The sequence below is a fragment of the Ursus americanus genome, chromosome 19 (assembly GCF_024610735.1).
Source record: "Ursus americanus isolate L20-20 chromosome 19, mUrsAme1.1.p, whole genome shotgun sequence".
In the NCBI taxonomy this organism is placed as follows: Eukaryota; Metazoa; Chordata; class Mammalia; order Carnivora; family Ursidae; genus Ursus; species Ursus americanus.
In genome coordinates this window covers 39,195,673-39,220,258 of record NC_142145.1, presented here as the reverse complement: position 1 = coordinate 39,220,258, position 24,586 = coordinate 39,195,673, and the positions used below count along the sequence as shown (strand labels likewise).

The following is a 24,586-nucleotide window of genomic DNA, read 5'->3' as shown; positions in this document are numbered from 1 at the left end:
AAATCAACTGCAAGAAGACAACTGGAAAAAACACAAACACATATAGACTAAAACATGTTACTAAACAGCCTTGGGCCAATGAAGAAATCAAAGAGGAAATCAAAAAGTACCTGGAGGGGCGCCTGGGTGGTGCAGTCCTTAAGCATCTGCCTTCAGCTCAGGGTGTGATCCCAGCGTTCTGGGATCGAGCCCCACATCAGGCTTCTCCGCTAGGAGCCTGCTTCTTCCTCTCCCACTCCCCCTGCTTGTGTTCCCTCTCTCGCTGGCTGTCTCTGTCAAATAAATAAATAAAAATCTTAAAAAAAAAAAAAAAGTACCTGGAGACAAATGAAAATGAAAACACAATGTTCCAAAATCTATGGGATGCAGCAAAAGCAGTTCTAAGAGGGAATTTTATAACAATAGAGGCCCACCTCAGGAGATAAAAGAAATTTCAAATAGACAATTTAACCTTAGACCTAAAGGAACTAGAAAAAGAGAGGCACCTGGGTGGCTCAGTCAGTTAAGCATCTGACTTATTTTTCGTCTCAGGTCATGATCTCAGAATCATGAGATCAAGCCACACATCAGGCTCTGAGCTGGTCATGGAGTCAGTTTGAGACTCTCCTCAAATAAATAAATCTAAAAGAAAAAAAAAAACCACTGATGGTTGCCATAGGGGGCCAGGAGGTTAGATGCAATAGGTGTGTGGGGGGGGATTAAGAGGTACAATCTTCCAGTTATAAAATATATAAAACTATATTCTCTACACTGTACATAGAGAATATACTCAATAATATTGTAACAATATGTATGATGAGAGCTCCTAACTGCCTAGACTTGTGATGATCATTTTATAATGTATATAAATATCAAATCACTATGTTGTACACCTGAAACTAATACAATATTATATATCCATTATTCTTCAGTGAAAAATGGTTCGAAACTTAAAAATAAAAATATTACATTAAATTAAATTGCCCTTACCCGCTTTTTCATCTTAGAGATCTATTCTCCTTAGACCCCAAAAGTTCCAGCTGAGAAACTGGGAAAGACACTTAGGTCAATCATCATGTTTTAATACTGTTAATCATCTCTTCTTTCAAATATCTCCTTCCTTTGCTTCCATAATATTCTACCGGGGGTCCTTTCGCCTCTAGGAAGCTGCAGTGGCTCTCACCTCCTTTTCCATCCCAGCACAGTAGAGGGGTATGCTGTACACACATCACTGGGAGACATATCAGAGTTGAGTGGGCAGAGGGGCGGTGCAGAGTGGGTGGTGACAGCTGGGGCTGGGAGAGTGCTGCCTTTAGGACAGAGTGAGTGTAACCCCTGCCTGCCTTTGAGCCGCAGTGCCCTAGTCTTTATTGTCTGATCTCTTTCCCCAGGATCTAAGCCTAGCATGTCTACAGGATGTGCTCTGAGAATTGCATCCTTCTAGCCATTCGGACGTACAATTTCAGTGTCTCTGACCCTTTCCCCTATCCTCCGCACACGGGACATTGCCAAGGACTAGTTGTGTCCTCTGAAACATACGCCTTCACCCATCCATCCTCGTGCTATTGCCCTGTGCTGGTCCTCATTCTATCTCCTCTGGCTTATTACTTTAATGTTCAAACCGTCACCTGCCTTTCATCTTACACACTACTGCGAGAAAACTTTCTGGAGTTCTAGTGTTAGAGCAACCCTAATCCGAAGCTGTCAGTGAAGAATCTTAGCGCAGCTCTTTGTCCTTGCTTTCCTACTTGCCACCGTAACATAGTCTAGGTGCCAAACTGCCAAACTTCTTGTTCACTGCCCTCGATCTCCATGTTCTGGCACATGCTGCCTTTGATATGGATCATTTCCTTCCACCTCCGATCTGCACAAACACGGATTCAGCTCGTCTTAAGGCCAAGCCCAGTGCCACTTCCTGCCCTAAACCACTCCTGATGTCCCTAGCAGAAAGTGATTTCTGCCTTTCTGAGCTCCCCAGTTCCCCCAGAGCTGTTTTTGCAGCTATCATTCCGACAGTTGAGTTTTTCTACCTTACGTTATAGTAATTTATGTACTCTTTATCTCTCCTACTAAACTGTAAGCTTCAGAGCAGAATCCACATGTCACTTGTCTATACACTAGCTAACTGTCTGGGACACAGAAGTATTCTTTAAAAACCCAGGAGTCAAAGTATCTTCCTATGTTTGGGAAATCTGGAAGAATAACCTGAATTTCATTTGTTTAAAAGAAATATTTACTGCCCAGTTAGTCATCAGTCTGGTTTGAACTTCTAGATTCATTGGTTTAGTTTCATTACAAGTTAGAATTATTCAAAAAAGGAAAAAAGGGAGAGAGAGAAGAAATGTAAATTAAGATTTGCCTAATTTCACAGATAATAGTTCTCCAAAAAGATCCATACAACTTTCTAAAGCCCTTGATTTTCACTTTTTAAAATTTTGCCTCCCCTTATTTAAGGCCAGTTGAAATGCCTGTTTCCCCGCTTTGAGCCTTGGCGTCAAATGTTGCCTCACTGACAGCTCAGTGCCATCTAATGGTGAAAAGGGACAGTCTGAAGCTCTTGGTTTTTCTTAGACTTCTGGGGAGGGTGGCTGGGAATCTGGTTTTCTTCATTTTTTTTTTTAAGTTTAATTTTCAGGACTATATTGTAGGAAAAAGGTGGAAACAACCCATCATTTTTGTCTGTCAATTTATGTGAGATGTATTTCATAGATTGACTACTATTTTGCCTGATTCCAAAAGCATTCGTAGCAATTACAGAAAATACGTACCAATAAAATGGTAAAATATTTCAAAAATAATAAATGCTCAAGATCAGTAAAACTCAAACTAGAAAAAGTATAAAGTGGTGGAAAACCCTATTTCAAGTAATCCTATTACATTATTACTTCTAAAGTGAAGAGTTTTCTTGGATAAAAATCACTCAGTTACTGAATTTCCTAATTTAGAATCTATTGTTTCATACATCTTTGTAGTTGAGGATTTATTATCCAGTGTATGAATTATGCAGGCTTTCTTCTTCCTTTTCCTTTGCTACTCTGCTTTTATACAGTGGTTTTTAGAAGTGTGATCCCAGAACAGCAGCATCAGCATCACCAGGAAACTTGTTAGAAGACCAATTCTTATGGCCCCTGACTCCCAGACCAATAATTGTAATCAGAAACTGGTGGAGCCCAGCCATCCGTGTTTTCACAAGGTGATTCTGATGCCACTGAAGCTTGAGAAGCACTCCTAACATCCTTATTAGAAAACAAACAGGAAGAGAAAAGATTACATATTTTAAAAGCTTACACTTGATCACTTGTTAGCAACTCTGATTTTTTTTAAAAAATGTTTTAAGGGCCAGGGTGCCTGGGCGGCTCAGTCGATTAAGCATCCGACTCTGGTATCAGCTCAGGTCTTGATCTTTAAAAAAAATAAAAATGTTTTAAGGGCCAAAGAAATGTACACTAAATAAAATAACATTGACTTTTCTGGGCCTTCAGTTTTTTGTCTGTATCAGGGAAGAAATAGGAGCTGTCTATGATTACACAAAACTCAACTTGAAATAAGAATTCGCCATGTGACCTAACAACTCAAGGGTAGCACACATTGCCAAATCCATATTTTAAAAATTTTTGAGGCAATAAATGTTGCCAAGGAAAATATCTTCCTCTTTAGAGCTAGCTTCAGTATGACTCACTCTGTACCCTATTTGTTTCGTTAAGATTAGCCCAAACATTGGAAAAGCAGGTAAATGGCTATGACAAATCATATAATTTATTGCATTCAGATTTAAAATATGTAGTTTAACTACATACTTAAATTCAATTTCAAGTTCAGAATTGAAAAATTAAAGTTCAAAATACTGCTTTTCTTGGCTATTGAGGGTTTTTTCTTAAGTACCAACTGTGAAAACAAATTCAATTGTATATTTAAATTAGTTTTTGAGTAAAAGTACTAGGAATTGTACTTATGTATGGGTCAAATAGAAGTTGAATAAAATATCAATCAATATATAGTATATAAATTTTTTAGTTGGGATTGTCTAAATAAATTATGTTTAGCCTTAAAAAAAATCAATTTTATAAAGACTACCTCCCCTCCCTCAAGAAGAAAAATTTAGAAAAGATTAAGAAGATTAAGAGAAGGAGTATGGTAGGCGAAATTCTAACCTAAATCTAACCTACATTAAGTTGATCAGGGAAGCTCACCAAAATCACTGTCCACTCTTACTGCACTGCGTCACTTAAACTCTTCTGAATCTATAAGGTTCTGCGATTACAGATGCTCTGCCATGACCTTCTTGGGGCTACAAAGGCTACTGTGAGCCAGACCTCTAGCTGTAGTCTATACAAATAGAAAAGTCAGGATATGTGATCAGTGGAAATAAACAACTGGCATTTGTGGCCTTTATCTCATTTTTATTTCCTTTGGATTATTTTATTTTTTAAGATTTTATTTGTTTATTGGACAGAGAGAGACACAGAGAGAGAGGGAACACGAGCAGGGGGAGTGGGAGAGGGAGAAGCAGGCTTCCCACAGAGCAGGGAGCCCACTGCGGGGCTTGATCCCAGGACCCTGGGATCATGACCTGAGCCAAAGGCAGACGCTTAGCAACTGAGCCACCCAGGCGCCCCTGTCCTTTGGATTATTTTAGCCAAAGCTGCAAACACCTTAGGAGTGGATTGGGGATAAACCACAGATCCTTAGAGCAGTTTCTGATTTTGCCTTCCACACAGTAAAATGGAGAAACAAAGAATTTTAAAACATTCTGCTTCTTTGGAAGGGTGGGTGAGAAAGAGAAATAACACAGGTGTTCCTGTGATTATCCAGGGGGTGGTCAGGAGTTTGAAGAACAGCAGGTGCATGCTAGATCATCTCTGTTTGACTCCTGAAGTATGTCTATTGACCACACTACTGACCTCTATGAAGTTAATTCTGGCTGATTGGAAATAATAAGCCATTAGAATGCCTCAAAGTTGAAAGAGCTTTTAAACTGCTTTGTATCCCTCTACTTCCATCTGTAATAAGATATTTATTAGTCTGAGTTATTAAAGTTTAAGGGGTCATCTCACCATGGACTCAGAAACATGGAAGAAAGCTCCAAGATCATCTATTCCAAATCAAAAACATATCAATCAGAAGGAGTGTCATCCAGTGACTCATAAGTCCTCCTGGATTGTGCTTATTAAATCATCAAGGTGACTTCAGAACAGGAAGTCTTTTCTAGAAGTGCTGACCTTGAGAACAAACAGTACATTGATTGATAGTATTTTTGCAGTTATGTTTGACTTTCCCTAATGCCTCTGTCAAAAAAAAAATTATTTTCTTGCCAGTTACCAGGAAGGCCAGTTTTGACAAGATGCATAGGATCCAATGGTAAAAGTAAAAACTTGTTTTTAACTTCAGTAAATTGGATTGAAGGATTTTTCTGTTTCATCTAAAAACACTACTTCTTTGGGTAGAGAGACTAGAAGTTTACTTTTCCTCTTTAGTCTTAAAGGCATGTTGCATATGACACTTTTCTGTCACCAAGTTCCCTGTGAGAAAAAAGCTATAGGTTTCATACTCAGGAGAAACCATAATGGTCGTCTTGTCCAGGCATTCTTCCAATGTTTGAAACCCTTTTACAACATCTCCACAGGATGTCACTCAAACTTACAGAGCTGGAAATGTTCAAAGGAAGTGGGAAGGAGGGGGGATGGGGGACAGAAGTCAGAAAATATCAGCTATTCCACTTATATTATCTGCAATATGCTACCAATTTGGAAGTTTACATAAATCCACAGTCCTCTGAAATCTGTATGACTTTCTTGACTCCAGTTATTATGGTAACTTCCAATCAGAGATGCAAGTTCTAAATCAGGGTTTCTTAACCTAGCGCTTCGTCATTTGGAACCAGATAATGCTTTGTTGGGAGCAGCCGTCCTGTGCATTACAGGATGTTAAGCTACATCCCTGGTCTATCCACTAAATGCCAGTAGTAGCTCACCCTGGTTTGACTACCTCCCTGCCCTCCACACAGGATTCAAAACCAAAAATGTCTCCAGACATTACCAAATATCCAGGTGGCCCCAGGATGGAGAGGGAAGTTATACATGAAATCTCCCCCATTTGAAGTGAACCACGGGTATAAATTAAGAAAGTGGTCTGTGAGTTAACAGTGGTCTCCCAGGAAATCTCCCCCATTTGAAGTGAACCACGGGTATAAATTAAGAAAGTGGTCTGTGAGTTAACAGTGGTCTCCCAGGAAACATCCAGATTATTTACTTAGAGTAAGTAGAAAGGAATAGTTAAGACCTTAACTGTTTCCTTAATCAAATAAACAAAACAGTTCCACAATTGACAAAATGTTGGTACAGTTCTTTTGGGATTTTTTGTACGAGTGTGGAGCAAATATTCAGTCCATCATACTTTATTAAGTGTCTGAGAACAGAGCACTGCAGCAGGTGTTATAAAAATGCAGATAGCGTAACTATATGCAGAACTATTCCATGACACCCTTGGCTTTAAGAAGAACATCAATTTCTGTAACTTTTTAGTGTAACACATGGAAAAGTGTACATATCACAAGTGTACTGAATTACTGAATTTTCACAAACTGAACACAGCGTGTGACCAGCAACCAGATCAAGAAACAAGATTACCAGCACCCCAGAAGCCCTGACATCATCTCCATTGACTCACTCCCCTCTTACAGCACCAGCCTTGATCACTGATACCATTCCCACCTCATGCCTGGCTCTTCCTTTTGCAGCAGTCTGCTTGACTTGCTCCCCCATTCCATTCCAATCTCTTTGAAGATGAAATCTCTGCTGAGAGCCTCCTGACAGTCCTAAATCAGTCTCTACCTATCCCTGCTTTAATTTACTTTACAGCTATCACATTCTGTTTTTGTCTGTCTCTCCAACAAGTAAGAACCCAAGGGTATAAGAACATTCTATTAGCATATTGTAGGAGCTCAGGAAATTGAAGGCATGAATGAATCCAAATTTCAGAAATTTTAAGATGAGGAAAATGCAAGTCATAGAATTAAGGAAATACCATCATAGTTCTATTTATTGAGTGTCTGGTATATGGCAGTCACTGCAGCAGTAATAACAGTCATATATTATTTCTTTTAATATGCACCATAACCTGCAACCTGGGTGTATCATTTTGCTTTCAGGTTCAAGTAACAAAACCCAACTGAAAGTAGATTAAATAAAAAGAATATTTAATATCTCATAAAAAGTGGTCCAGAGATGGGGTGACTCCAGTTTTGACCAATTTTGTACCTCAAAGATGTTATGGTTTCAGTCTGGTTTCTCTGCCATTTTATTAGCTCTCTCCACGTGGTACAGATGGCTCCATCCAAATGTCCTGAAATTGCTCAGCAATGTCCAGAAGCAGGTAAAAAGAGAGGCTGTGCATATACTTCTCTTCCTATCAATGAGGAAAGTCTTTTCCAGACCCTCCAGATATCTCATTGGCCAAAATTCTGTTACACATTGTATAGGTTGAATGTTTGTCTTCCCCCTTCTGCCCAATCCCAAATTCCTGTACTGAGGTTCTAACTCCCAGGGTGATGGGATTAGTGCCCTTACAAGAAGAGACAGGAGAGCTCAAGTTGGAGCTCTTCCTCCTTGTGTAAGGACGTAACAAGAAAGCTGCTCTCTGCAAGCCAGAAGGGAGCCCTCACTGGGAACTGACTCAGCCAGTACCTTATCTTGGACTTTCCAGCCTCCATGACTGTAAGAAACCAATTCCTGTTGTTTAAGCCCCCCCATCTATAGTATTTTGTTATGGCAGCCTAGCTGAGTAATACATACATTTATGCCTAGTCCCCATCAAAGTGAATGAGACTGTGATACTTTGGCATATACCAATCATTACTCAGCTCCAGCAGCTAGGCAGGGTCTACTTGCTACCTGAACAGAATGGGGTTCTGTCAATGCTAAAATGAGAGGAAATGGCAATTAGCTCTACAGTTGAAAATGTCTGCCACCAATGTATTATGCTACAGATAAGGAAACAGATTAAATCAATTTATTGAGCAGAATCGGGATTCTAATCTAGGTATGACTATTTCCAAAGTCATGCACTTTCCACTAGGTGATACTACTTCTCAAAGATAATTAGAACAGAGTCTCTTTTGTAATAACAAAGTTAAGAAAGCTCTATCTTTATGATTCCCCTGAAAAAAGTGGTAGAGGAGACGGGGAGCAATTTTGTATTGTGTTTGCTACATCTATATCCAGATCTTGGCTTCTTAATACCATCCTCCAATATTAGAAATCAAGGCTCCTTGGAGAAATGGCTCATTATAAAGCTGGGATGGGAGAAGTATAAGGTGACCCTGGAGCATCTTGTGATGCTAGACAGTAAGGAAGAGCTCAGAAAACAAAAAGATGGGAACATGCCCAACATAGGAACAGAATCTAACCTGAAAGATCTTCCAGTGCCCCAAGCTGGAACTGTTGGAACAAAATTAATAAAATATTACTGGATTATAACCCATAGAATAAAATAAATACACATGAGTCCATACTGATGTAAATGATTAAATAGATAAAGACATGAGGGAAGACGAGACAAAGCTTTCTTGCCAAAGAATTCCAAGTAATATGTATACATGCCTCTATCATAGGAAGTGGGGCTTAGTCTCTTTCCTCCACCAAGCCCCCCACCCCAAAGGAGAGCTAGACTTAGTGACTCACTTGTAGGGAATAGAGTAGGGAAGGGGAAAAGTAGTAACTTTATGGTGGAGAAACCTGCAAAGTCTACGTTCACCAATAATGTCATATGGATATCATTTACCCCTGATATAATGTGATGACAGGGGCACTTCACAGTGCCATGGCGTTCTTTCCAAAAACACATCACCCTGGTCTAATCATGAAGTAAACCAACAGAAAAAACCAAACTGGAGGACCTTTTTTAGGATACTTGGCCAATATCAAAACTGCCAGAATCATAAATAAGAACAGACTGAAAAACAGTCACAGACCAGAGAAGATAGTCCAGATCCAGTCTGGGATCCTAAATGGATGCTGGAACAGAAAAAGGACATTAAGGGGGGAAAATGATAAAATCTGAACAAAGTCTGGAATTTAGCTAATTCTGCATTATATAAATATACCGATGTCATTATCTTAAATTTGACAAGTGTACAATAGTTATTATTTAAACTGTCACTGGGGAAAATGGGTAAGGGAACTCTGCACTATCTTTGCAACATTTATGTAAATTTAAAGTTATTCTTAAATTTCAAAAAATATTTTTTTTATTTTTTTACAGTTGTGGGTTTGTTTTGTTGTTGTTGTTGTTGTTGTTGTTGTTGTTTGTAAGTAGGCTCCATGCCTAGTGTGGAGCCCAGTGTGGGGCTTGAACTCACAACCCTGAGATAAGACCTGAGCTGAGATCAAGAGTCAGACACAACCGACTGAGCCACCAGGTGCCCCTAAAAAAACCTATTTTTAAAGAAAGTGTGTGCTAGATGATTGGAACTAGGCGTTGTTTTGTGGGTGTTCATTGTACCATTCACTCTACTTCCATATATATTTGCAATTAAAATTTTTTAATGTTAAATTCATGAAATATAAGATTCTCTGCATTCAAGATATTAGTAATCAAGAATGATGAAGTTTCGGGGCCCCTGGGTGGCACAGCGGTTGGGCGTCTGCCTTCAGCTCAGGGTGTGATCCCTGCGTTATGGGATCGAGCCCACATCAGGCTCCTCCGCTATGAGTCTGCTTCTTCCTCTCCCACTCCCCCTGCTTGTGTTCCCCCTCTCGCTAGCTGTCTCTATCTCTGTCAGATAAATAAATAAAATCTTAAAAAAAAAAAAAAAGAATGATGAAGTTTCTTGTGTTAAGTACTAAGACAATAGTGAATAAGGTGAACTTCATTGTCTTTAACCTTAAACAAACAATTGATATTCCAATCACATTCTATAACCTTGTTACTCAAGAACCAGCAATGTCAGCATCCCCTAAAAGCTGGTTAGAAAAGCAGAGTGTAAGGCTAAACTGCACACCTACTGAATTAAAATCTAAATTTAACAAGATCCCCAGTGACCAAAATGCACATTAAAGCTTAAGAAGCACTATTCGTGGGGCGCCTGGGTAGCGCAGTCGTTAGGCAGCTGCCTTCGGCTCAGGGCGTGATCCTGGCGTTCCAGGATGGAGTCCCACATCGGGCTCCTCCGCTGGGAGCCTGCTTCTTCCTCTCCCACTCCCCCTGCTTGTGTTCCCTCTCTCGCTGGCTGTCTCTGTCATATAAATAAATAAAATCTTTAAAAAAAAAAGAAAGAAAGTTGAAGGTAAAGCATACGGATGATGGTTAACTTTGGAAGGGAATCAGGACACCTCTGTCTTGGAGAAAGCAGGGAAGGAGAGGAGGATTGAAGATACAATCTCAGATAAAAGGTGAGATCATCTAAGAATGAGTGGGTTCAGAGGTGTGGTCCATGTGATTGGGGTAGTCTCCTGAAGTGTGGAATGGCACGATAGGGCTACTATACAAAGATAGGGCAACTTTATAATTTATGGTCTGAATGAGCACACATTTGAGAATGAAGGGGTTATACAGATGGGATACCTACATAGCAGGTGTCATCCAGATTTTCCTGGGCAAAGGTTGCACATGGTCACCCTAGAAAGGAATCACCACCCCTGTGGAGGGAGCAGCTATTAGGAAGTGAATGGATATGATGGGTCCATTCAGCCTCTATGACCCTGTCTAGCATTGTTGCCAGTACAGGGTCAGAATCAGAGAGAGTAACAGGCTCACAGAGTTGGGGAAGAAGTGAAGCTGGAATATTAGAAAGTCAAGAGAATGAGTCACTGACAACGTCTTTGGAATGGGTGGCGATGATCTATTAACATTGTCTAATAGAGCTATCTACAATGTTGCAAATGTTTGCAAGCCAGTTGCTTAGTGTGAATAGTGAGCAAATGAATTATTAATTTAAAATAATTTAAGTGTAAATAGCCACATGTGGCTACCATTTTAGAAAGAACTTGTTTAGGGGCATCTGGGTTGCTCAGTCAGTTAAGCATCTGACTTCTGCTCGAGTCATGATCTCTAGGTCCTCAGATAAGGCCCCGCGATGGGCTCACCACTGAAAGGGGAGTTTGCTTCTCCCTCTCTCTCTCTCATTCTGCCCCTACCCCTGCTCATGCTCTCTCTGTCTCTCTCTCAAATAAATAAATAAAATCTTTAAAAAATAATAATAACTGGTTTAAATTAAGCCAGGGGAAAAATGAAACCAAGAGATTATTGGACTGTAAAGGGCAGCAAGAGTGAAATAAGTCAATCAGAGAAAGACAATTACATGATTTCACTTATACATGGAATATAAGAAGTAGTGCAGAGGATCATAGGGGAAGGGAGGGAAAACTGAATGGGAAGAAATCAGAGAGGGAGACAAACCATGAGAGACTCTTAACTATGGGAAACAAACTGAGGGTTGTTGAAGGGGAGGTGGGTGGGGGGATGGGGTAACTGAGTGACAGGCAAAAAGGAGGGCATGTGATGTGATAGTTATATGCAACTGATGAATTACTGAAATCTACATCTGAAATTAATGATGTTCTATATGTTGGCTCATTGAATTTAAATTTTAAAAAAAGACAGGGAAGCAAAAGTCGAAGGGCAGGATAGGATTTTATTATGCAGATTTTTTTAAATTTATTTTTTTAGAAAGAGGGCATGGCGGGGAGGGGCAGAAGGAGAGAGAATCTTAAGCAGGCTCCACACAGAGCACAGAGCCCAAGGTGGGGCTGGATCTCAGGAACCTGAGATCATGACCTGAGCCAAAATCAAGAGTTGGGCGGGCTCTTAACAGACTAAGCCATCCAGGTGCCCCCCTATTGTGCAGATTTTAGAGTAAGCAAAACTGTATTTAGTTCTGTGTGACGATGAAGCCCAGATGTGACAGTGCTTGATAACCAAAGAAAAGAGTTGGTCAGATTTAAGTGTGAAGTCTGAATATGGGTGGTCACATGGATGACCCTGGAAATGAAGGGAGTTAGCGGAGCCAGGAGTGGAGGGTGCATTTCACACTAAAGGACTTGAGGAAAGTTATGTAGGTCCCTGAGAACATGAGGTGGATATTAGTTGTGTTCTGAGATTCCTGGAGGAGGCAGTGTGGATCAAGAAGAATGTAGATTCCTGTCTCTGGCCCTGGTGCGGTGGGGGTCGAGGGGGGGACAAAGGGGAAAATTAAATTTTTTTTTTTTTTTACAAAGGAGGATAGTAATGGTGGTGGTTAAACCTTTTTTTACTATCTATACCATTCAATTGGTAATTTATTAACAAGTATTTAAACTGAATTGAGTGATAAGTTATATTAAACAACAAATAAATAATCTTATTTTCCAGATCTGCTTTAACTTTGGAAATGGACTCCATTTAGAGGTAAGGAACCAAGGGATTATTTCTGTCTTTTGCACTCAGAGGCTTAATTTCATGGAAGGCAATTTGGCTATGATTTACCAGATTAAAAATGCACGCTCCCTTAGACCTGGCCATTCCCACTCAGTGAAGGGCACAGAATATGTGCCCAGGGATGTTCAAAGCAGCATTTTGTGACAATCTAAATGTTCATTGATAGAATGGTAAAACAACTTAGGGTACATGAAGAATGTCCATGATGAGGTACTGAATGAAAAATCAAGGGGCAGAATAAGAGGTATGGTATAGTTCCATTTTTTTGGACAAAGAGCTTAAACATGTGCAACTGTATGGTCATAAGACAAGATCATCAGGCAGTTACCAGTGAATACTCCAAAGTGTGAGAGAAAAAGTAGAATGAAGTTTTATATTTTACATTATAAACTATAATGTTATTTTGCTGTTTTGCTACATAATTTAATTTTTTAAGTTCTAGAAAAATTTTTTCAACTAAAAACAAAAAAAAAAAATCAGTGACCTAGTGATAAGCAGTATATTCTGAAAAAAATACATGTTATGTAGAGCAGCAAAATAAGTAAGGTGATAAACCTAGTATAATATTCATTTCTGATCTTAATATACTAGGTCAGCTGTATTGAAACTTTCCTTGCATAAAATGTTTTTCTATTAAAGCCCAACTGAAAATATACAGAATAAATCTCTTCTACTTAAAGTTCTGAAAACGAAAGACGGATTATTTAATCTTTTATCTCATTCTTTAAACAATAAATTCATTAACAGACAGTTTCACTTGGTTTTAGTTAAATCAATGCCACAGGGTAGTTACTCAGATTTAGTTTTAAAATGTTTAATAATTCATTCTTAAACTATAAGCCACCCCAGAAAAATGAAACTTCATTTTCAGTAAGGAAAGAATATTTTTGACACACTATATTATTTTTTAATTTGCCTATTTGTATGGTCACTCAATTACACTAGGCTGTTAAAAGAACAATCTAACGATCATAAATCTTGAAAAGATCTGGTTGGCTTTATCCAATGATTCATGAATAGGGAAGCATCCAGTCTAGAAAATAGTTGTACAAACGAGAGGGCTTTGTAGACCCCAGCTCCCAGAGAATAGGAAGTTACACTAGGTATTTGCTGATTGGTTAGAACAGAATCACTTTGGACCTGGTGCAGATATGATACAGTCCTGAGCAGGTCAGTGCTGACTGCTTGGCCTAGGCCTTCCTTTTCCGGGAGAGCCACGCACAGAAATTTAGTTAGGTTCCAATGTATTGATCTGGAGCTTAGCATAGGCGACTCCATCTTAGGCCTTAGTCTAGACGCTTCAACAAGCCTTTGTAACTCTTCACTCTGGGAAATCTGTTCTTACTGATAAAAGCAAAACTATACCATTCTCCTGATTTAGAGACAATTTCTTGAATGCCTATGGAGTTTGTTAGAGTGTATATACTTCCTCTTTGAAAATGAACCCCATTAAAAAATATGAAATTTATACCTTAAGATATGTGTGACAATTTTTAAAGTTTTAATACATTACAGAAGACCATACTAATGTTTTAGGATACTTAATAATTGTTTGACAATATTTTATTGTTGTAGGTCTTAAACACAGAAAATGACAATACTCTGCTTCCTAAGCACACTCACTCAGTGCGGCAAAAGCGTGCCTGGATCACCGCCCCTGTGGCTCTTCGGGAAGGAGAAGATCTGTCCAAAAGGAATCCGATTGCCAAGGTACCTTCTACGGGGACGCCTGGATGGCTCAGTCATTTAGCGTCTGCCTTCAGCTCAGGTCATGATCCCAGTGTTCTGGGATTGAGCCCCACATCAGGCTCCCTGCTCAGCTGGAAGTCTGCTTCTCCCTCTCCCACTCCTCCTGCTTGTGTTCCCTCTCTCTTTGTGTCTATTTCTGTCAAATAAATAAAATCTTTTTTAAAAAAAAAGTTACCTTCTACAGAGAAATAGGAAATATATGTATATTATTGAAATATAGTGGGAGAAGACTTTTACGTTCATTTTTAAATTTAAGGAGAATAATATGATGTACTTACTGAGTCTTTTAATATTCTATATGTATTCTATGATTTGGGGATTTGATTCACCTAAGAGTCAGGACTCTGACACTAGTTGAATCTTTGTTTAAGAGAGAGGGCTACAATACTCAAAAAAGGATATTATATGTAGAGGAGAAAAGGTTCTTTTTCCTGCTACCCTCCCTAAGTTCTCTTACTGGTGCCCTATAAATTGGACTGACAAAAGACAGATTAGCAGAAGAATAACAGACAAGTTTATTAATATGCATATTGCTCCTGTAACACATGGGAGTACCCAGAGATGAATAATTCAAAAGTTTGGTTAGAATTGGGGCTTATAAAGCATCTTAGCAAAGCAACAGTAAACTTTTAGAGAAGTGACAAGACAAAAGAAAAAGTCCTTGAATCTCTCGGGATGGAAAATTGTGGGAGGGTAAATATGTGGGGAACCAGTGATAGAGAAAGACTAGTGAAGACAGCTCATTACGTGGATGCCTGATGCCATATCTAAACTGATAAGGGTCTAAAATTGTCTCTGATGATTAAAATTCGTCCTTCCTGGTAGAGAAGGGAGGGCGGACACCTTTTCAAATTTATGGCCTGCTTTTAGGCACATAGGGGAAGGACAGAAAACTTTCTTGAATCTGCTTTTCAATTGCCTTCAGCTCAAAACAATCCTACACCAAAGTGACCTATTTGGGGACAGTATATTCTGCCACCCTAAAAATAAAAAGTAATTTTCAAAATGAAAAGAACTGGTGCTTAATAGGGGGGGTGACCATACATCCTTGGTGTGTACCCATTGTCCTGGCCTAACAATTAATAGTCCCCTTTTTAAAGTGTCCTGTTTTTTGATAAATTAGATGATAATCCGGCTAGTATGTATCTCAGACTTAGCATTCACACCTGAGCCCTTGATTTTTCCCCTAAAGCTGTTCTGCATCAGTTCTCCCCATGTCAGTCAATGGCACTATAATTCTACCCAGTTTTTCAAAAATGTAGCAGGCACTATCAGTTCTACCTCCAGAATATATTCCAGATCTGCTCACTTCTCTCCATGGCCACCCCCATCGTCCAAGTCCGTGTCATCTCTGACCTGCGATAGCAAAAGAGCCCCTGACTTTATCTGCCTGCTTCATTCTTGCCATCCCCCACCCTGCCACAGTCCATTCTCCAGAAAGCAGCCAGAGTGATCTTTTAAAAAGACAAATCAAAACATGTTCGCCCCCTTAGCAAAGGTCTTTTGATGACTTCCTGCTGCAGTGGAAGGAATATTCTTTACTCTGACCTATAAGAGCTCTAAGACAAGACCTCCTCTCTTACCTCAGCTTCTAACAGCCCCCATCTCCCACTCTCCTACATCCCTAAACCAACACAAACTCTTCCCAACTCCTCGCCCTTCGCCCTTGCTGTTCCCCGTGCCTGGAATCCCTTCCCCAAGGCTACTTGCAGTATCTCACAGCATCAAGCCTCCTCCCAAGTGTCATCCCCTAAAAGAGTTCCCTTTTCTGCCACACCCCCTCTCTCTATCCCTTCACTCCCGTTTCAGCCTAGTTAGAGTGCATTGTACTACATGACATGCCCTACATTGGCTGGCTTGTAGTCTGGCTCCCTTGTAGAGTGTAAGCTCACGGGGGGCAGGGGCTTAGTTCTTAGGCTCACAGCTCATGCCCTGGACCCCAGGCAATACCAGCATCCAGTGCGGGGGTCAGGAAACATTTGTGTGAATGAATACTTGTTCATATCCAAGTGTTATCTTTATCTTTCCGACATTATAAATATCATGCATGAAGAGCTCCTTCAAAGGAAGAGCAGCTACAGAACAGAAGACAATGATTTCCTCTGTCTAGCAACAGGTTCTTTTCATAAAAGCCTTCTAAAATCCAAATTTTTAATTATGGCTTTACATAATAGTATGGATACAAGCAACTAAGTTTGCTGGTTTGGTTTGGTTTTCTGAGGTGTGTGAGTCATTCATACATTTTTTCAGTAGGTTTCTCCAAAATGCATGGATTCAATAAGCATTAGTTGTTCTTAGTAATCTTAATTACATGAGTCGTTACATATGTAAAATTTACATAAATTTTAGGGGTATATCTTCGGAAGACAGATTTTAAATTTGGTACATGAGTATAAGTTGAATTTCCCCAACTTCCCACATTCTCTATGTAGAGGTAATGCTATCAACAGTATAGTATCCTCTAAATCTTAAGAAATTTGTTAAGTATGTGTATACTTACATACTCTTATGTATACACATATATAAACAAACAGGTATGTCCACACACAGTTTTGTTTTATTTTTAACCTAAATAGCATGATGTAATGTATAATTAGTACATGAAGATCTAGAATACTACACACATGTGTATGCACGTGTTTGTATATATATGTATATACTTGGCAAAAAACAGAGACATACAGAAGTACAAGAGAAAGACAAAGACAAACAGATAGAGACAGAAGTTCAGTGAAGGGTAATCACGGACTGCCCCAGGTTCACCATTCCACTCCAGGAGCAGAGCTGGTGTAGCAGGAGGTTGGAGGCCCCCATGTGCTGTCTCCTTGGTCATTCTCAACAGCAGTTCCCCAGCCCCAGTGCATGTTGGGAAACCTATAGGAAGGACCTGTAACTAATCCTGGATAAAGAAGTGACTGGGTAGGTGAGTGGCGACGGCTTCTATGATGTCTGAAGAAGAAAATTAAGGAACCAGTAGGGAGCCATAGAGACATATTTACTAATGAAGAATGACAGACACGAATGAAATTGTTTATAGAAAAAGAAGATGCCGGCTACAGAACACATTTGAAATGGGTTAGATGCATGAATTTCCTGAGGCGTTCCAAACAGGGAAGGCGTTGACTTTTTTAATCCCTCTATAGAAGGATGCCTTATTCACACTCTCCACATGATCGAATGGATTTATAGAAGTGATTTTGACACCGCAATTTTTTCCTTCATGTGCTGAATATAAACTTTATTTTATTTTATTTTATTTTTAGAGAGAGAGAGAGTGGGGGAGGGGCAGAGAGAGAGGGAGAGAGAATCTCAAGCAGACTCCACACCCATAGCAAAGCCCGACACTGGGCTCAGTCTCATGCCCCTGAGATCATGTCCTGAACCAGAATCAAGAGTCTGATGCTTAAATGACTGAGCCACCTGTGTGCCCCTCCTCATGTACTAAATTTAAAATCTGTCGTCCCAAGATATACCCTTAATGATATCTTAGTTTCATAGCAACCCTAAGAGGTAGGCAGTAGTATCTCTCCATTTTACTGATAGGAACACTGGGGCACAGAGAGGTTAAGTAACTCTGAGTATCACGTAACCGGTAAGTGGCTGAGACAGGATTTGAACCCAGGTTTTCTGACATCAGCACATCTTCCCTTGAGGGCTTATGTACTCTCCCTCTCTCCTATCAATATTATGACAACTTCAAAGGGAAATTTTCCATTAAAAAATATGTGCATTTAAGTTACAGAGAGCTTAACTTGGGGCATTCTTCTATTATTTTTATGTTAGATACATTCTGATATTGCAGAAGAAAAAGGACTAAAAATTACATACAAATATACTGGAAAAGGGATCACAGAACCACCATTTGGTGTGTTTGTCTTTAATAAAAACACGGGAGAATTGAACATCACCAGGATTCTTGATCGAGAAGAAACGCCAAGTTTTCTGGTAAGAAGAATAGTTTTACATTAATTAGTTTGTAGTTTTTCTTTGGTAATAGTAACGATTTATTTTTGCATTGTGGTAATTTAATTACCTTAGCTTAACATTTAATCTCTTCTATTATTTATGTCATGATTTCAGCTAGTTGGTTATGCTTTGGATGAAAGAGGAAACAATCTGGAGAAACCATTAGAACTTCGCATTAAAGTTCTTGATATCAATGACAATGAGCCAGTGTTCACACAGGACGTCTTTGCTGGGTCTATCGAAGAGCTAAGCGCATCAGGTCAGAGTTTGTTAATTTTATGAATGAGTACCACCAGTCACGTTAACCCCATAATGTATCTGAACACTAAATCCTATATCTTGATGGAGGCTGAGTACTACCCGCAGGACAAATGGTCATAAATCTATCAGTCTAGGTTGGGAACTGCTTTTCTGTGATATGTTCTAAAGGCTTTACATGACATCTTTTTTTACCCTCAGAACAGATATGGTAGATCGATGTGACGGGTTAGGTCTCTGTAACAACTGTGCTGCCTTGTAGCTGGAAAGCAGCCATAGACAACATGTAAACATATGGGTGTGGCTGCGTTCCCCATAAGATGTTATTTACGGAGACAAGTGGCTGGCTGGCTTTGGCCCACTGGCAGTAGTTGGCTGACCTTTGACTTATATTATTTCTATAATAGAAATATTGACCACATGGTCCAATGCAGTGGTCCATGTGAAGACTTGCAGGAGAGATTTCTCTTTGATCATAATATAAAGGACAGCTATGCTTCTCCTGAATTGTTTGTATTTTACTAAGCATGTATTTGTACCTGCCCATCCTTCTTTCTTTGTATTGATTATTAGAGCTATTATAAATAAATTTGCAGCGTTGCCCTCTTCTTATCTTTCCTATTTCTGCACCCCATTTACCCTTACTTTCTCATCCAATTCAAGTTTTTCATCTTGGTAAACTGTGATTTTGATAAGCGCTTGAAATCCTTTTGTGAACAGGCTGAAATTATAAAGAGAATAATAATGTACAGAACTTGTGCTTAAAGTCGTTTCACCTTGGAGACCTTTGTTTCTAACGCCAGATACCCTTGTGATGAAAATCAGTGCAACAGATGCAGATGAGCCCAATACCCTGAATTCTAAAATTTCCTATAGAATCGTATCTCAGGAGCCTGCTTACCCTCCAGTGTTCTACCTAAATAAAGACACAGGGGAGATTTATACAACCAGTTTCACCTTGGACAGAGAGGTGAGTTGGTATTTTATGTTGCTCATCTTCTAAGCTCTTCTTTATCTTTTCAGGTTTTCCTTTCCCTTTCTTTTCTAATTTTCTTACTTTCTTACATATTCTTCATTTATAGGATAACTCCTAGAAATACCCTCTTCTCGCAGTGTGCAGTCCAATATGGTGGCCATTAGCCATATGTGGCCATTGAGCACTTGACCTGTGATTCACCCAAACTGAGATGTGCTAGAAATGTAAAAGTCATCAGCTTGGAAAGACTGAGCATGAATAAAAAGTGTAACACATCACCTTAGTAATATTCTGTTGATTGCATGTAGTATTCCCTTTTTTTTTTTTTTAACTTTTTAAAATCTGACTGTTGGAAAATTTAAAATTCCATACGGACAGCTCTGTTCTAGGGCCTCTCCAGTCAGGATTCTGTTTGCTAGAGCGTCCAAACGCAATGTTCCGTAATTGGTGCTTCTGTAATGAAACATCAGGAATCTCCTCCACGGCCAATACAGATACAGAGGGAGGAACAGAGATGGACATAGGAGTCCTACTTAGGATAATAGAAATACTTGTAAAGGAAAGAATTGTTGTAAATCCCAAATTGGAGGACAATTTCAATGGGATTCCAGGCAGGCTATTCTCAAACATTTCACTTTTTTATTTCTAACTCAAAGGGAAAATTTGAGATAAAAACAGGAAATAGGAGATTTTTAAATGCTACATAGATGAAGGTTTTAACAGTGTGCACGAGGAAAATGTGGATAATCCTAAGAACACTGTATTGTCGTCAAACATAAATCATCATCCGGGGCAGTCATGGTGTTTTGTATTTCTTGGGAAAAATGATTTTGTTTTGGCCAGAGAAGAAGATTGTGCCCAACATGGCTAACAGGATCTCTGTAGAATTAAAGAATATTATTACTCCTAAAATTCTAGTCTGTACTTTTTACATAAAACTAGAATGGAAAAGCATTATTTTTAACTATCCTGATTTGTGATAAGCTGCTGTCTGTGAAATAGGGCAAGTTTAGCCAATAGTGATGTCTGTCACTTAGTGGGCGTCTACTGTGTCCCAAGTGCTATTCAAAGCATGTTACATAGATTAATCCATTTAATCCACCTAAAAACTCTGTGAGGCAGATCCAATTATTATCCCCATTTTACACAGAATGAAACCAAGGGTCAAAAGGATTAAGTGTGTATCCAACACGGCTAGTAAGTGACAAAATTGGAATCCAAGCAAGTGGCTCCAGGGCCTCAGTTGTCCTGACTTGCACTGAGCAGTTCTGTCCCACACAGGACCCCCATGCATTGGCACTGGCTGCCCCTGCTTTTTCTTAAACTCCAGCTATCCCTAATGGAGCTATCATAAGGGGACCGTGTGGAAGAGAAGGGCTCACTTTGGAGTAGCATGTAAGACATCATTCTCCAGGACAGGTTCTCTAAGAATCACACCTCTTAGAATGTCTGGGCAAAGTCAACCCCATTTTTTCCTTGCCGGCGAACTTTTCTTGGGGACGAGGTTTTCCTTGCTTAATTCTTAGCTAAAAATGAAGAAAGAACCAATTCTTATAACCACCCCCGTCATTTCCATATAGAGCAAACTACATTTTGAATGGCACTCCTTTGTGCACAGACTATTTTAAGGAGAGACTCATTTCCTGATAATGTCACCAGTGACATATTTAAGAATTTGACTACCAACAACTTCTCTAGGCTTTTTCTGGCTTCTAGACATGCTCTGACGGCAACTAAACAGCATCTTCGCATGAATAACAGATCATAAAACATATTTATGAATAAAATATACTGTGGTTCCTTCTCTTAAGGATGAAATGAACTAGAAAGACAGATTTGGGAGTGATTCACTTTCACCCCAGATGGGTATTTTTCATTGTCTTGCAGGAACACAGCAGCTATACTTTGACGGTAGAAGCAAGAGACGGCAATGGACAAGTAACAGATAAACCAGTAAAGCAAGCTCAAGTTCAGATTCGTATTTTGGATGTCAATGACAATATACCTGTAGTCAAAAATGAAATGGTAGCTATTATTTTTATAAAAGATATCTACTTACTCATATTTTTGTCCTACCTAAGAATATATCGCTTGCGTTTGTGCTACATTAAAATAAAAACCCTATGTTTATGTTTTGCAGACTGAAGGGGTAGTTGAAGAAAATCAAGCCAATGTAGAAGTTATGCGCATAAAAGTGTTCGATGCAGATGAAATAGGCTCTGATAATTGGTTAGCGAATTTTACAATCGTATCAGGAAATGAAATGGGTTATTTCCACATAGAAACTGATACTCAAACTAATGAAGGAATCGTGACCCTTATTAAGGTAAGTACTTAGTGTTCAAAATTGGAATGGGAAAAGTTGGTGCAGAGGAAGAAATGATTGTACTAAAGACTGCCTTACATACTCAACCAACACCACAACTGTTTGAGATTGGAGACCCCCCCTATTTGTCCAAGTTCTGTGGTTAGTAAATGGTCACACTACAGTCCAAATTCAGATCAGGAAACTCGAACCCTTATCTGACAACATGATACCAGCATCATTATTGCTCAGCACACTTCCTGTCTTGCTTGTAGCCCGTGTCTGACTAGGGCATTCTTATATCATGACCTCTTGCCTCTACTAAGTATCCCCAATTGACTATATCTTATTTGATCAACTTAACATAAAGCCAGACCTCATTAATAGCATCTAAAAACAAAAGCTGTAATAATTTGACAAAACTCGAATCTGGTTGTCCTCATACTTAAATATGCCTAAGAGTCACTTGTAAAGTTACATGGCACAAATGCAGATTCCTGGGCCCCGTCACCAAGTCTGATGGGGTGGAGCTCAGGAACTTGCCTTTGTAACAGAAATCCACTTGTGATTCTAATATAAGCAGTACGAGGGTCACCTTTTGAAACACAGTGTTCTAACTTCTTGTGCTTAATTGAATCAGTGAAAGAAAAATAGTCCTATTAAGTATATGGGTCTTATACCTTTGAAATTTATTACCCCCACAGAATTTTTTTATACAAAAATTATAATTATAGGATGGGTTTTTATCTAACATTATAAGTAAGAAAGAATATCCGTGTATTTTTAAATGGTTTATGATAGAATTGGCTTATCAGATTTTGAAATAAAACACAAAGCTACAGCTTTCAAAATACTATTCCATTGATCACACACAGACAGAGGTTAATTCCAGAAGTTTCTAAACTTTCACAAAAACTTACTATATGACAGAGTAGGTAAAGTCTAACCACAAGAAGAGGAATAATAACACTATAAATATATAACAGAATAGAGATATATTAACTTGAATTTTCACAGTAATAATTATGTGCACCATTTATTAATAAGCTATTTATTGTATGCACTTAGACTACCACTTTGTAAAGCAAAGGAAAATAGAATACAATTACCTCATGTTTAAAGGAAGACATATTTTATGATTATGCAAGAAGTGGATAATGGCATCAGAGACAAATAGATTTGCTTACTTATATAGAAGTAAGCAATCCTCTTAGTAGAAAGTGAGTACAATCTTGCTAGATGCTTAAGACAAAAAGCCAATAACAGATAAGGAAAAAGTCAGTGATGAATGATAGAAGTTCTAGAGGTATTCTCATTCTACCATGGTAGCACAAAAAGGGATACAGTTATTTCTACCAAAGGAGGCATAGCAAAAAATAGTAAAATTAACATTATTGTGACATCAGCAGATTGAGAAAATTATAAATATACTGTCTCAATTATATAAAGAATTGCTTCTAAATTTTAAGAGCAATAGTCAGATTCTGTTCAAAGGAAGTTAGAAAAAGAAGATATACAGATAGCAAATATGTACATAAAGGATACTCAACATCATTATTTATTGGGGAAAATGCAAATTAAAGCTAGAAGACTTAGCACAATGCATCTGCTCGAGTGACTATAATCAGAAAGACTGACAACACCAGCAATCGGCAACATTAAACAGAAACTGGAACTCCTATCTCTTGCTGGGGAAGCATAAAATGATACAGCTAGTTGAGCAGTTTTTTAAAACAAGTAATTACTCAGTGACCCAAAGATATAGTCCTAGGTGTCCACCCAGGAAAAATAGAAGCATATATTGTAACAACTTGTATGATGTCAGCGGTAACCACTTATCCTGGTGAACATTGCATAATGTGTAGAATTGTCAAATCGCTGTGTTGTACACGTAAGACTAATAAAACATTTGCATGTCCAGAAAGGAAGAAAAAAATACATCTATACAAAAACTTCCATGCAAATGTTTATAAGCAGCTTTATTCATAATAGTCGAAAGCTGGTAAAAATAAAAATGTCCATCAGCTGATGAAGAGATAAAACGCAATATATCCGCATAATGGAACACTATTGGTTAATAAAAGGGAATGGAGTACTCATACTACGACATGGGTGAATCCCAAAATCATTATGCTTTGTGTAAGAAGCCAGACACAAAATGCTACATATTGTATTATTTTATCTATGTGAAATTTTTAGAAAAGCAGAACAATGGCTATAGACGTGGGTTGTGCAGGGCTGGGGCTGTGAGTGATGATTGACTACAAACAGGCAGAAAGGAACTTCTGGGGGTAATCAACATGTTCTAAAACTGGATGGTAGTGACATTTGCAAAACTGTACACTTTTGCTAAAAGTCATGTTGTACACTTACAATGGGTGAATTTTATTCTATGTAAATTATACCTCAATAAAGCTGTCAAAAGGAGAACAGATACTTTATTTTTTTTTTAAGATTTTAGTTATTTATTTGACAGAGAGAGAGAGCACAATCGGGGAGCAGCAGGAAGAGGGAGAGGATGAAGCAGACTCCCCGCTGAGCAGTGAGCCTGACTTGGGGCTTGATCCCAGGACCCTGGGATCATGACCTGAGCTGAAGGCAGACGCTTAACTGACTGAGCCACCCAGGTGCCCCAAGAACAGATATTTTTAACTGTGGAAATACAGATAATATTTCATCACATGATAAAAAGCCACAGCTTTGTTAACAAATTAACAAATACATTTGAAATCTTTAATGCTATTAAAAGTAGCAAAAATGGAAATGATAAAATATGTTGACAGTTCTAAAAACATAGAGGTATCTGCCCTCATTCATTGTTCATGATGCTGAAAATTTTTTTTCGTTCTCTTTGGAGAACTATAGCTATTTATAACAAACACCATGAAACAGTTTTTATGGCCCTAGTACCTAGCTCATTTTTTAACACTGTTGTGACCTTC

The 24,586-nt window shown here is 38.8% G+C and overlaps 1 protein-coding gene across 1 annotated transcript in view; it reads left to right on the top strand.

Moving 5' to 3' along the window:
- DSG2 (desmoglein 2) overlaps nucleotides 1–24,586 on the top strand; it is a 47,225-nt gene that overhangs the window by 7,301 nt on the left and 15,338 nt on the right. The window contains exons 2-8 of the mRNA XM_045781872.2: nucleotides 12,325–12,360; nucleotides 13,966–14,100; nucleotides 17,923–18,084; nucleotides 18,220–18,364; nucleotides 19,167–19,333; nucleotides 21,227–21,364; nucleotides 21,480–21,665. Coding sequence (XP_045637828.2) covers nucleotides 12,325–12,360; nucleotides 13,966–14,100; nucleotides 17,923–18,084; nucleotides 18,220–18,364; nucleotides 19,167–19,333; nucleotides 21,227–21,364; nucleotides 21,480–21,665 — 969 coding nt within the window. The remainder of the gene's footprint in view (nucleotides 1–12,324; nucleotides 12,361–13,965; nucleotides 14,101–17,922; nucleotides 18,085–18,219; nucleotides 18,365–19,166; nucleotides 19,334–21,226; nucleotides 21,365–21,479; nucleotides 21,666–24,586) is intronic.